Here is a 14248-nt window from a genome sequence, read left to right on the forward strand (position 1 = left end):
ACATTATTGACCAATTTGCTGCATGAAAGGCACACAAACATTATATGTAATTATGGATAGTGCATAATATGCATTAAATGAACATTTTGTTGAAATTGTTGTTTTATTATTATCATTTATCAGCATTTATTAGAATTATAATTATTCCATTGTTGGTTTAGCATTTACTGTTGAAATTACATATGACCACGTCATTTATAATAGCACAACTAGAGTAGGGGTACCGACAAGAGTATTTGTTCCTGGGTTCCCACCATTGTATAACTAACATATGGTTATGATATAGGGCAACTGACTTAATATAACAAAGATTTTTTTTTTAATGTGAGCAAGATATCATCTAGTCATTTACAAAATTATTTTGTTGTGGGATATAAACTAGGTTTGAGAACAACTTGAAAGCTTGATAATTCCATAAATGTCTTATATTATAAATGTACATGAAATCAATGTAGAATTTTATCAAATGTTTTAGAAAATAAGTAAAATTTGCAGTAAAGTTTTAAAGGATAATAATTATACATAACGAACAGTTAAAAGTATTATGTCATAAAAAGAGCTTTATTTCATATTTGCCAACTTCAGGGATATCTTCTTTATTAAACTTAAGATATGTTTCTATATATAAGAAGAAAATTGTAGAAATTGTAATATAATTATTTTGTGCTTTTTTTTAAATGTTTAGTTATTCAAGATTATACCTCCACACAGTTATCTGATCTCCACAGATAATGAGAGGTTTTTGAATTTAGTATGGAGAATAAAAATTGTAGATGTCTGTTGCAAGTTTGACTGAAAGAGACAAGACACAGTGTTGAAGTTTCAATAACATAAAATGCTTTACTTTACTTTATGCTGAAAATTAAAAGTTAGCTGATCAGTAGGATTAAAGGTTAAGTAATAGTCAAAGGTTTTGGTTAGATTTTGAACATTCCGAGGGAATTATATTATAATAACGTGTCATGTGTTTGTTTATGGGATGAATATTTGGCATTACTATTTCATCTAGTCATACAATCTTAACCAGTATCTTTTAAAGTTCGCTAAGTCTCATGAATCATTTGAAAAAAAAAGAAAAAAATTTACATTGAAAATATTCACATATATTGAATTAACCTATTCTAACCTGCTTATGTTTTATATCTTCTAATTAGGTTTGGATGTGTTATAAATTGTATTATATTTGTAATTCATTTTAAATAAACAATTTTTTTACTACAAAACTAAACCTACATATATTTAACTTAGCCTTAAACTTGTTCTTTAAAACTGTTACTTTTCTTTGCTTCAATTTTGATTGAATATTGTATCTAACTTGTTTTCAGAAGTTATTGTTGATGTTTTTCTTTTGCATAACATATCTTATAAAGAATTATAAAATCAATCATACTTAGCAGTTTTTGATTTTTGCAATGACTTAAGTTATTTTGTTTATTTTCTAAACTGAAACGTTTCTGATAAGTAACTTTAAAACGCATGAACTTTATAAATATCAATTGGATTCGCAGTAAGAAAAAGGGGAAGAAAAGGTAAATTGTTTTATGCAACAACTTATCCACAATATTATTGACTTTAAACTTTTAACATTTGTATATTATTCACTTTTCCTTTTTAAAACAAGTGAAAGTTGTTGAGTTTATAATAAAAGAATCAAAAGTTTACTTTGAATTTGGCAGTTTGGTTTAATAATAATGAAAATATCTCATCTTTTAGGTCGACTTAAACACCCTTGATAAGCCAGAAGTCTCCATGTACTTGAGAAGTTTTGGAAATGAATGGTTGTGGATGAATTCTCATGATATTGAAAACGTGTATAACACTGAAGAGGCTTTTAATCTTGTTGAATTGATAAACAAGGTAAGTTCTTATTTATTTAACCAGCAAAGAGTGACTGGTAATTACAGTTAAAAATAAAATTATTGAAAACTATCATTATTGAAGATGTCTTTAAATAAAGAATTTCAACAATATATTTGAAGAGTCTTCTGTACCTTTATACTATTCTAATAGTCAATAATGTATTTTAATTTAGTGTTACAACATTTACATATTTTTATTAGTGTTCTGGAAAGATAAAAAAGTAGTGTTTATGTACATATATATGCATGTATATGTATGTTTCACTTGTATTTTGTAAAATAAGGACATTCATGTCCCAGTGGTTTAGCTGCCAGACTATGAAAATTCAGGCCCATTGTTCATATCCTTTCACTGCCAAAAATGAGTCACACTCTCCACTTTGGTACTATAGGTATGTTGTAAAGGAGATTGTTAATTCCCACTATTTGGTGAGACAAAGAGTAGCCCAAGAGTTGAGGTTAGGTACTGTTGACTAGTTTTCTTCTATCTAGTCTTTTAGTCCAAAATTATGGATTGGCTATCAGAGATAGCCCTTGAGTAGCTTTGTAGAAAAATATGAAAATGAACAAACTAAACCATGTAAAATAAGTTCAGAGTCTGTTTTGATGACTTGTAGTTTAAGAAGGAATACTTGTTGTTTGATGCTACATATAGTTAATATCACAAAATTTCAACATATTTTCTAAAATACTGTACTTGTTTCTGAGAGGTATTTCCAGTGATACAGTCAGTGTAAATATAGAAATGACATTGTTACCAACAAATTTTCTTTGAGATCTAACTACAATATTATAATAAGTTTTATAATAAAATAGAATTTGACTAGTATGCACATACGTTATAAACGGAAATCCAGGTCCTATCAGACAGTATTGATTTAATATAATTGTGTTTAAAATATTTATTATTTTCAAAATTTAGTTTGGAATTACAATTAATGATTTTAATATTTTTAATAAAATTTTAATTAATTATTTTATTTTGATATTACAAACAATTGTAAGTTGTGCTGTAATCTAGTAATGTTTTAGATAGATTCCCTCGAATGAGTATTGTTTTTTGAGTTTCATATATATGATATGACAGTTCTATGAATATGCAGGCAAGAATATATTTTCTTTTTCATTTTAAGTGGTTTTGTGGGTTTAAATACAGTTTACAACTACAGAGAAGTTTTAACAGTTCAGAGAACAGAACTAGTACTTACATGTAGGGTTTGGGGCGTGATAAACCAGTTGTGATATCATACTAAGATGTAAAAGAATTTTAAGAAATATGCTAAAAGTGTTGTGAGAGGTTACTGTTTTTGAAAATAAAATGCTACGTATGAAATGATTGAGATAAAACAACATACGTAATGAAACTTGTATAATATCTTAAAAGATTCGTTTAGTTTTTTTCTGGTAATATAAACAGGTTATTTTATTGTTGAGTAATGAACCGGTTGTACATAGTATTTATTTAAAATGCCAGGACAATAGTATATACTAACAGTTATTCAAATAATTTTTTAATCTTGTGATAAATATGAAAATATGGGTTAAATAAAATAAATTAATAGTTATATTAAATTCAAATAAATAGTTCCACCTAATTTGGTTCTGCCCATAATGTTGTGAGAGTTTACTGTTTTTAAAAAATAAGAAATGTTAATATCTCTTAGACATGTCGTATTTTTCTACTCTAATGCATAAGGAAACTAAAATTTTTTATTCAATGCAAATACACCTTTATAAAAAAGAAAATCTTATTCAAATAACCAAACTTATACACAATATACTTAATATAAACTAACAGCGAGTATGTTCACTCTTTCCCTTCAAACCATTGAAATTCTTCTAGGGACACTTTCAAAGGATTTTTTTATAAACTCCCATGGAATGGTGCTCTACACTTCTTCCAAGACCTTCCAATGGCCAGTTGGTTAGGGCACTCGGCTCACAATCTGCGGATCGCGGGTTCGAATCCCCGTCACACCAAACATGCTCGCCCTTTCAGCCGTGGGAGCATTATAATGTGACAGTCAATCCCACTATTCGTTGGTAAAAGAGTAGCCCGAGAGTTGGCGGTGATGACTAGCTGCTTTCCCTTTAGTTTTACACTGCTAAATTAGGGATAGCTAGTGCAGATAGCCCTCGTGTAGCTTTGCGAGAAATTCAAAACAAACAAACAGACCTTCCAAAGATCATCAAAGTTGCTGGTATTTTTTTTGACTTATTGTTTATCTAAATATTCCCATACAGCTTCAATGATATTGAGATCTATGCTTTGAGGGGGCCATTCCATGTGTTAAACCTCAGGCTTTCTCTTTCTCATTCCAAATATGTTTTAATTATTACAATTGAGTGTTTTGAATCATCTGTTAAGAAAGGTGAACAATATTAAAAGGCTAAAATACGCACAAGAACAAAGAAATTGGACTATGCAACACTCTTAAGAATGGTGAACAATATTAAAAGGCTAAAATACGTATAAGAACGAAGAAATTGGACTATGAAACACTGTTAAGAAAGGTGAACAATATTAAAAGGCTAAAATACGTACAAGAACGAAGAAATTGGACTATGCAACACTGTTAAGAAAGGTGAACAATATTAAAAGGCTAAAATACGTACAAGAACGAAGAAATTGGACTATGCAACACTGTTAAGAAAGGTGAACTATATTAAAAGGCTAAAATACGTATAAGAACGAAGAAATTGGACTATGCAACACTGTATGCAGAACTAAGTTTACATTTATACCAAACATTTTTAATTTATATGCAGCTACATCTATTGAAACATTTATTGAATGCTGATATTGTGGTGTGAAACTTTATAGATTTGACATAATTAATGGTAGCAAATAAACACTTACAGCTATCAAATTAATAAAAGACATCTCTTCAAAGGTGGCTTGTGCTACATTTAAGAGACTTTGAAACTTCTTTGTATGAATAACTGTTTTGTTTGTTTTACAATTAATGAAAGAGACATATTACACTTTCATAATATGTACGTATATTATAATTAACTTAACTTATACCTTTTTTTTATTTATAGCTGTCCACAAATGAAAAGATTGACTTATCTCATAGTATCATGTTGTTGGATACCACAGTGACTTGTCCAACACTGAGTGGAATTCCTGTAAAGATTGATGTCAATGGTACAGCTACTGTTGTAATAAAAGCTGATGGAAAAATTAATGTTCCCAAAATGCGGGTTGAAGGATACATTTCTCCCAGGTACCTGATTTTTGTGTCTTATAAATAGTTTTACTATAGTTTTGAACAATGTCTCTTTATGTCAGTAAATGAAAAATAAAAAGCTTGACTATAATGCCTGGTTTTTTTGTAATTAAGTAAATTTTGGCATTATATATAAAAGTTTTACTATTTGTTTACATGCTCTTCAAAGGCTCAGCACTTAGCTTATGGGCTTATAGGACATAACATTTGGGGTTTGAGCCTTGTGATGGACACTCTATCATGCAACTTTGTGCTTAAAACAGAAAATGATTTGTTTACAAACTTTGTTACATCAGGGAATTACACTTTAAATAAGATAATTGTTGTAGCAGTCTTTTTTAAATTTATGAGTATTCAGAATAGATTATTGTTACAACTAGTAAAGATAAAATTTAATTAAAATTAGATTTAGTTGTGATTTTTAATTTTTAAAGAGTATATTTTACTAATCTTAACATGCAGCTTTTAATAATGCAGTGGCATTCATATGCACCTATACTATGACTTCCCTGCACTATTCATATGACTTTGACGTCTGCAGGCTCTTAACTTATACATAAATAGTAAAGATAGACTATGTGGAACTTGAAATAGTAGTTATTTGTTTCTTTAACAGTTAACAAACTTAAGTTATCATTGTTGGTAAAAATTATGTCGATAATGTGTCTAGGTGTTTTATGGGTGTAAATATTCTTAATTTTTCAGTATTAAATGCAAAGTAAGCTGAGGTAAAATATGTGTAATGCATCTATTAATGCCTTTTTTTGTTTTTTTGCCATATTAGGTGAATCGCATGTTTTTTTTGGAAAATCGTTTATTACAAATTTCATTTTTCAGTATACATTATGCATATTTTTCTCTTGTGCTGATTGCTTTGCTGAGCCGGATTATGTTTACAACTTTTTCCTACTTGAGAAACTCATTCATTAGACAAACTTTATAACTATGATTTCTCAATAAATGTAAATAAATAGTGAAATATTGTTGCGATCTTGCATATTACATGCTATTTAGTGTCTCATAAGCTACATGTACTTATGTCTACAACTAATGTGCTGATAAAGTATATATCAAAATAAATAGCCAAGAGTGTTGGTAAAATGAATTTTTGAGAAATTCCGAAGTTCATAGATCAGATATAGGTATGATTAGTTAGCCAAATATAGGCAATACATTCTTAGGTTATATAATGATATACCAAAAAAAAAAAGTTCATAGTTTGCTTATCATGTTACTGTTTATGCTGTATATAGTAGGAATGGGACTATCTAATAAAATTATTGAATATAAATTTTATGAGGAATTGAATAATTACGAAGGCATGATATTACTGGCACATGCATCATGCATAATAGATATTGTGTCTTCCAGCCCCCTGTTCCTTTCTACTGTATTAGCATTTTCCTTCATATTAAAGGATGGGAGCCATGGTAATAACAATATCCATATAAAATATCACTGCTACTCATTGTGTTGCTGCTATAGGTAATAGATGGTAACAGTATTGGCAGTAACAATAGTGACAAGCACATTTCAAACAACAATGTAGAGTTCCATAGGAATGAGTGGCCATTAAGAATGAAGCATGTGACAGTGCTTTACATTCTAATCTCCATTGTTAAGACCCCCATATGCATCATTTGTAAATTAAAAAAACAAAACAATGATAAAGTAACTATGACATAAAATAAAATATTCAAATATTTATTAAGATTCTCCCTTAAATTCCTTTAAATACACTGTATCAACCACATCTGAAGGCAACCCATTCCAAAAGCAACCACCCCATTAGAAAAGTAAAGCTGTCTTAGCTGAAGATGACTCCTACCCTCTCAAAATTTATACTTGTGTCCCCTAGTCTTACCATTCTCCCCATTAAATATGGAAAAGGTAATGCATAACACTGTCAATTCCTTTAAGAATCTTAAACTCCTCAATCAGATCCATACTTGCCAACTCTCACAATTTGGGCGTGAGTTTCCTGAATTTGGACCTTTGACCCAATCTACCAATCTGGGTTTTGAAAATTGGTCATTTCTAACGATTTTAGGCATGTACGCTGATTTTCCTGGAAATCTACCAATTTGCTTAACTATAACTAACTTTTTTGTACATTAAAAATTTCCGAGTAAACGTCAGCCAATCGTTTGCTCTATATAGAGAAACCAGTTGAGTAAACACGTGATTCATACTGGAAATTAGACTTCACTTCCTTCTTAGCCAATGAAAACTGATTATACAAATAAGACATATTTATCATTCTAAGCCAAGCGTGACTGTTCACGTGTTTGTAAATTGCTTGATTTGCCATGAAAAGTTGGTAAGTATGATCAGATCTCTTCTTACTCGTCTTTGTTCAAGAAAAAACAAGTTCAGAGATATGAATCTATCCTCATATGACAACCTTTCCATCCCTGTTATCATCCTTGTAGCCCCATGTGGGATAACATAATTTGAATTATGAGTATAATTTTGATGAGAATAACCTTGACAGTGTTATGAAAGAAAAAGATCTTGATATTTTGATTCATTAGTCTCTTAAGCCATCCAAACAATATGCTGTTTCTAGTGACAGGGCAAATAGGATTTTAGGTTGTATCACAGAAATATTGAATAAGAGTGTAAAGATGTTATAATGTCCTTGTATAGGTCACTGGTTAGTCCACATTTGGAGTATTGTGTGTTCAGTCTTGGGTTTCTTAACTTAGAATGGACATTGAATTGTTGTAAAGGGTTCAGAGAATATTATCTTGCATTTATTATAATTAAAAGACATCTGTTATTTATTTGTCCAACTCACCGAACAATCCAAATCAATTTGTAAAGCAGTAACATCCTCTTTACAGCCAATCAACATTCAAACCTTTAATGTCATTAGCAAATTTAAATAATCTTTTGACCAATCTTTCATTAATACCATTGATGTCAATCAAAAAGAGTAAAGGTCTTAACAGTGAGCCCTGAGGTGAGTTAGTTGTGACATTAATCCAGTTTGAATGAGTTACATTTATAATAACCATCTACTTTTTCCATCTAGCCAGTTTTCTATCCAGTGAGCCAACCTATCCCACACACCTACAGAGATAACTTTTTTTTAACACCTTGTCACATGCTTTCTGAAAAACCAGATATATCAAATCCACACCAATACCCTCATCTACATAAGCAGTAACCTCTTCAAAGAGTGTCAAAATATTTGTAAGGCAATATTTCCCCTAGTGAAATCATACTTACTATCCAACAAAATTTTAAACATTGTTAAATCACTTTGCAAAGCATCATTTATCAGACTTTCCTACCACTGATGTAAGACTAATAGGCCTATGATTACACCTGTAAAGAGGAGCAACGTTAGCCAACTTTCAATCTTCTGACACCTGCTCACATTCAAGGACTTTGAAAAAATAGTAGTGAGTGGCTCACTTATCTAAACCTAACCTTTTTAAAACTCTTGGATAAGTATCATCTGGCCCAGGAACTTTATAACACTGGTCAACAAGTCATTTTCATCAAATATAATTATAGGTGGGCTAGATAGCTCTTGGGATGCTGATTCCAAATCTGTTTTTGGTTTTTCCTCTAGCATGTCAAGTTTTTGTGATGAGACCGATCAAATTTCAAAGGTTATTGCCTTAGTTATAATTTAAGTTGTTGTTCATTTCTTTTTTCATAAGTGTGTACTGCATAAATTTAACCAAGTGTATGGTGTGTATAACGTTTATGGGAATGATAATGAAAAATGAATAAAGTTGTAACGTTAACTAGCTTAATGTGTGATTATTACCTAAATTGTGCTGAAATTAACACCAGTTATACTTCAGTAAGTAGATGTGCTAGAAGAAAACTGATTTGTAATCAGCGTGCAAAACTGGTCTAGAAAAGTGTGCTTACATGTTTGATGAGAGGAAAAAATTCAAATGTGTCGACCAGTGTAATTCTTTAAACTTCCCAATTTATTAGAAACGTTGGTAGAAGAAATAGGGAATAAATATTCAAAAATTAGTAAAGCCCAAAATTTTCTCCAGTATTTAGTGAAGCATAATAGTAAATCATATTAAATAACTCAAATATATTCCAAACATTAGTGAATAGTGAAAAGCAGTTTTATTAAATACTTTTTAAGTAGTGGAAGAGCTCACTGTCAATAACTGTTTATTTTGAATTACACTATATCAGACATAATAATAAAAACAATTCATTACTAAATAGAGTTTACATTTCTAGGTATGTGTAAAACTAAAATATCTATTATAGCTTATATTAAGTTTGATTTAAAGTTTTGTTATAGTTTGATATGTTTCTAAAGAAGTTGTATCTTTTGACTGTCAAAGAGTTTTATCATCTATAATATGATTTGATCAAAAGGAAGTTTGACCTTGCTATAGTTGATAAGGTGACCTTATTGTTTATCTGTTTATTTGTAGTTAAGCACAAAGCTACACAATGGGCTGTCTGTGCTTTGTCCACCATGGGTATCAAAACCCAGTTTCCAGTGTTGTAAGTCCACAGACATACTGCTGTGCCACTGGGGGGGTAAAATGATCTTATAAGCTCCTATGTTCCACCAAGTTGTTAGTTAGTAAGCTTAGTAGAATTTTAGTGTTACTTAAAAACTATTTATTAATTGCTGTTTATTCAAGGTTAAAATTTCTGACAAGTTTTTTTTTTCATTATTTAGTGCTGCAGTGGAGTTTAGTGCTGCTATAACAATGGATGCTAATGTTGCCAAACCAGGTGTAAAATTTGTATCAACAATGCACTCTTCCACTACACTGGATGGCAAGTTAGAAGTTGATGATAGACGAATGATGAACCTGAAACTTAACTTGCCACGAGAGAAGCTTGAAGTTATTGAAATAAGGTATGTTCACTGTAAAATAGCTATGTAATATCTTAATTTATATGTTAGACTGCACAGTCTGGAGGATTAGACTATGTTAGTATGTAATGTGAGGTAAATTTCTTGCCATCTGACCATTGGATATACACGTGTTTTCTGTGATAGATTGATAGGGGTTTTGATTATAGAACAATTTTAAATGACCCACTGAATAATTTTGAAATACCTTGTTTCTCTTGCCTTTCATTATTTTCATTCACTTTTTTTTAACACATAAGGGACTGACCGTACCTTAATAGATTTTAGTCTGAGAATCTGGTTTGATATTCAACACTTTTTTTCCATTATTTGAAGCTTTTATTTTATCACTCAGTGATTCTTGCTGTTTCTCTGGTATTGTATATCTAGCTGTCAGTGGCGTGCAGAGATTCTATGATACCCGGGACCTTGTACCTAAGACCTCGGGGAAGGGCGGAAAGGGTTCTACTATTCGATTCGACTCTTTGTGTTGGATGCCCGGGGCCCCAGCACCTTTCGCCTCCCCCTCTGCACGTTACTGCTAGCTGTGTTTTTATACTTTTATTGTCATGTACCACTACTCTTACAGATATAGTTTCTTATCATTTGTACTGATATTCATTAAATGGTGTATTATGAAGATTAAATTAAACTTTCTAAAAGGTGTATGTATAATGTAAGTTTTAAAAGTTTGGTCTTACTTTACTACAATTTCTTTTTCGTTTTTCTTGACTGAATTTCAGAAATTTTTCTTTCCCTTTCTTCATATCTCTTTTGAAGCCATTGTGTGTGTGTGTGAGTGTGAAATTCATTCAAAAATATTTTTCTAATTCTATCTGTTGGTGTTTTAGTATTTAATGACTGTTTACTTTTCATAACAAGAGAGTTAAAAGTAATTATTTTCAGGGCAGTAGTTATGACAAGTTTGGTTACGTAACGCTATACGAGTCGTACATTGTATATGCAGTTGATTGTTGTACTAGGCTTTAATAATATTGTTGCTGTCATGTCACTCAAACCTTCAGTATTTTTCTCACCAAGTGAGTATTGTTACATTATAGTGTCAGTCGCGTAGCTTATAGAAAGTTTGAGGCCTCAGTGAACAAAGAATATACATATATAGGCAACCAAGCAAGTGCAAGTAAGTAGATAAAAGTCAAGTGAGAGATAATTAGACAGATATAAATTGATTGATTAGCAGTTTAGCTCTGATGAGTGATTTATAAAGAAGTTGGAAGTTTAGTCAAAAATCATTAAGTAGAAGAAGTGAAGTAAAAGTTTAGTTAGAAAAAGTTAGTAAACATAAAGTTAGCCACCTTGTGAATGAATAGCCATTACAGGCAATATCTTAAAGTGTGTTTTACAGTTTAATAAAGATAAGTATAATAATTTGTTTTGTCAAAGGGTGTTCTAAAGTGGACTTTGATGAAAGGAGATAATTACTTAAAGTTTGAGGTACAACTGTGGTAACCCAAGAGATAACGAAAGTGAATTTATCACAGATTGTATAGTAAGAAACAGAATAGAGAAAAATAATTAATCTTGTCAGTTGGATTATAAAGTAATTGGATCAGCCTTTGTGGACTTTTGACAAGAAAATATAATTATTTAGAGTTTTAGATACAACTGGGATATCCTGTAGTGTAAAGAATTTTTGTACGTAAATTTGATTTTTTTTTAATATATATTATTTTAAAATAAATGGATTGTGTTCTGTCCGTTTATTGTTTGAATTTATTGCCAACAGGTCACAGACACCTACTGTAGTAGAATCCCAGCCCACATATAAAACCCAAACACTATCCACATTGTGCATATAATTAGTGGATGATTTTCTAGATTCATCTTCATCACACAATCAGACAGGTTGTTGGAAGAAATAGGAGATAAATAGAACAATGAATGTATCCATGTTTGTATAATGTGCAGTGACAAGTTTTCTTGTTTAACACTGTATCTTTGGGATTTATTTTTCTCCTTTACAATTTTTAAGTATTAATAACAATCGATTCATTTCAGTGTGCTAAAAGTCTTTTACATTGTTTCAGGCATGATTGACAAATCTTCTATCTAGTTTTGGTTTTTCATTTTGCTCATTGATGTTGGTGTGACTCATATTGTACCATCTGGATTGTTTATCATCTCTATACTTAGCATGAATGTATTTTTTCCATTAGTAGTTTACTTGTGATTGTTCATGGTACCTTTAAATCATCTTTGACCATTTTACATAACTTACTTTGTGTGTCATCAATATTTGGGCTTTTTGACATATTATTTTATGCCTACATCCAAATTTTTTTATGTGTCAATGTCCTTATTTTTTCACCTTTAGGATTTTGTGCCTTATTTACATGCAAAAATGTCACACATGCTTGTATCAGGTTATTTACCATACTTTCATTTTCCTTTCTTGTTTAATAGGGTGTAGCCTCATTGTAGCTTTGCTCTTAAATTTCTTGTATGTATTGATATCTTTATTGCCAAAATTAGACTTTTGGATATTACTCTATTTGTTTTACTTGCAGCAATCTCATATGTTCATATTGGGATTTTTCTGTGGTGTGACTTTCTTCTACAGCATGTTAATTTTTGTTTGTATAGAAGTGTTTAATCTTATGGATTTCACTTGATTTTCTAACTTATCGTTGGATGCAACATTAAGGTCTATTACTGTTTTTAATAAGACTGCTACTTTATTCACTGATCTGTAAGGCTGTCAATATCCAGCCAGCAACCTCTTCAGTATAGCTTTGGTTTGCATCCACAAATCAGTGTGTCCCTGAGGAGGTCTTGTAAAAGGTATATTGAATTTATATTGTCTGGTAACATCTGTAACATACTGCTACTTGAGTAAATAGTTAAACAGTACTACGTGTTGTTGTAACTTATCTCAGATGTTAAGCCACTCTAAAGTTACACTGTAAGAGCTATTTAATGGGTTTTCATTGGTTACCACACATTGTTGGAGAGGATTATGTATTATGTAGCTACGCTGGTGTAATGCTTTTAAAGGGACAGAGAATCAGTGACCACATGAAGCAAATAAGTAGTTTTTATGTGTTTTATAAGTAAATTATTAGGCATGCAGAAGCACTGTCTATGCAGGGATGCCTCGAATTGTTCATTGAAATGGTATTTTAAATATCTTCTCAATAGGTCATCAGAACTTTACTATACAATGTTTCCTTTTATAACAATATCTATGTAATGACTGAGTCACAAGTTCTGAGAATGTCTGTAAATGTCAGAGCAAAAAGTTTGAATTTTTTGTTCTTCTTTCTTCTGTTTCTTTTTTATTACATGATAACTCAAAAACCAAAATTGTAGTGTGAGCCAATTTCACTGAAGTGACATGGTTTCAAAAGGAGTAACTGCTTTTATAAGTATTATTAATGACTAATAGTAATTAAATAAAAAACATAATTCTGGTGTAAACGATGTTATCATTACCCCTTCAAGTTAGCTTTCTTACAGAAATTTAACCCTATCGTCCCGGGTACCCTTTACCGTGCATGACACATAGTTTTAGTGTTTTACATTCAAAATTATATTAAACTACTTTTTGTTTATGTTATGCAAATTAGAATAGCATAAAACCTTAGCTAATAATCCATATTTTAATAGTATACAAGTTTTACGTTTTTAATTCAAGAAGGCAATATTTTAAAGAATCCTGAATTTCCACTAGTGCGACATTTTCTCTTAGCATGTAATCATCCCTATTTCAACCACCACCACTCGAAAATGTATGAAATTAAATATAAAATATTCTCTATAAAATCGTTATTGCTTAAACAAACCATAATTTTTATAGCCTTCAATTTTGTTTGGTTACAGAGTTATGAAATAGAAAATCAGACCCCTCCTGCCACATCTTCTCCTTCACAATTCGTTGATAGTTCTCTTTTATGTTTCATTACACATTACCTATAACCAGTAGAAAAATCAGAGTTTTCATCTATGAAATGATGTATTGTATAACGTTGCATTCTGAACAGAATATTGTGAATTTCACTCACCATACAAGATTCGTTCCCATGGGAAAGTTAATGAATTTGTAACGGCTCTTGTCGCATAGTTAGAAAGCCAGGAAAATGTTGAGAGGTAAGTGAATGTCTACTTATTGCATGTTATTAGTTTATATTCTTTGGTGCATTATTTAATTAAATAACAATTATTAAGTGCATTACTATCTATAGTATAAAAAATTAGGGTTAACTCTCTTCGAAAAACCTGAGAGCAAGAAAAAAGAAGATTGGGTAAGTACTTTATTTCTTGTTTTTCATATTTATTCT

General features: G+C 30.6%; 1 protein-coding gene across 1 annotated transcript in view; it reads left to right on the forward strand.

The window, feature by feature from the left end:
• The window catches only part of LOC106465583 (apolipophorins-like), a 122891-nt gene that overhangs the window by 57385 nt on the left and 51258 nt on the right, over positions 1-14248 (forward strand). The window contains exons 14-17 of the mRNA XM_022393508.1: positions 1714-1857; positions 4905-5089; positions 9771-9953; positions 11012-11091. Coding sequence (XP_022249216.1) covers positions 1714-1857; positions 4905-5089; positions 9771-9953; positions 11012-11091 — 592 coding nt within the window. The remainder of the gene's footprint in view (positions 1-1713; positions 1858-4904; positions 5090-9770; positions 9954-11011; positions 11092-14248) is intronic.

Source organism: Limulus polyphemus, unplaced genomic scaffold (assembly GCF_000517525.1).
Source record: "Limulus polyphemus unplaced genomic scaffold, Limulus_polyphemus-2.1.2 Scaffold1991, whole genome shotgun sequence".
Taxonomy (NCBI): Eukaryota; Metazoa; Arthropoda; class Merostomata; order Xiphosura; family Limulidae; genus Limulus; species Limulus polyphemus.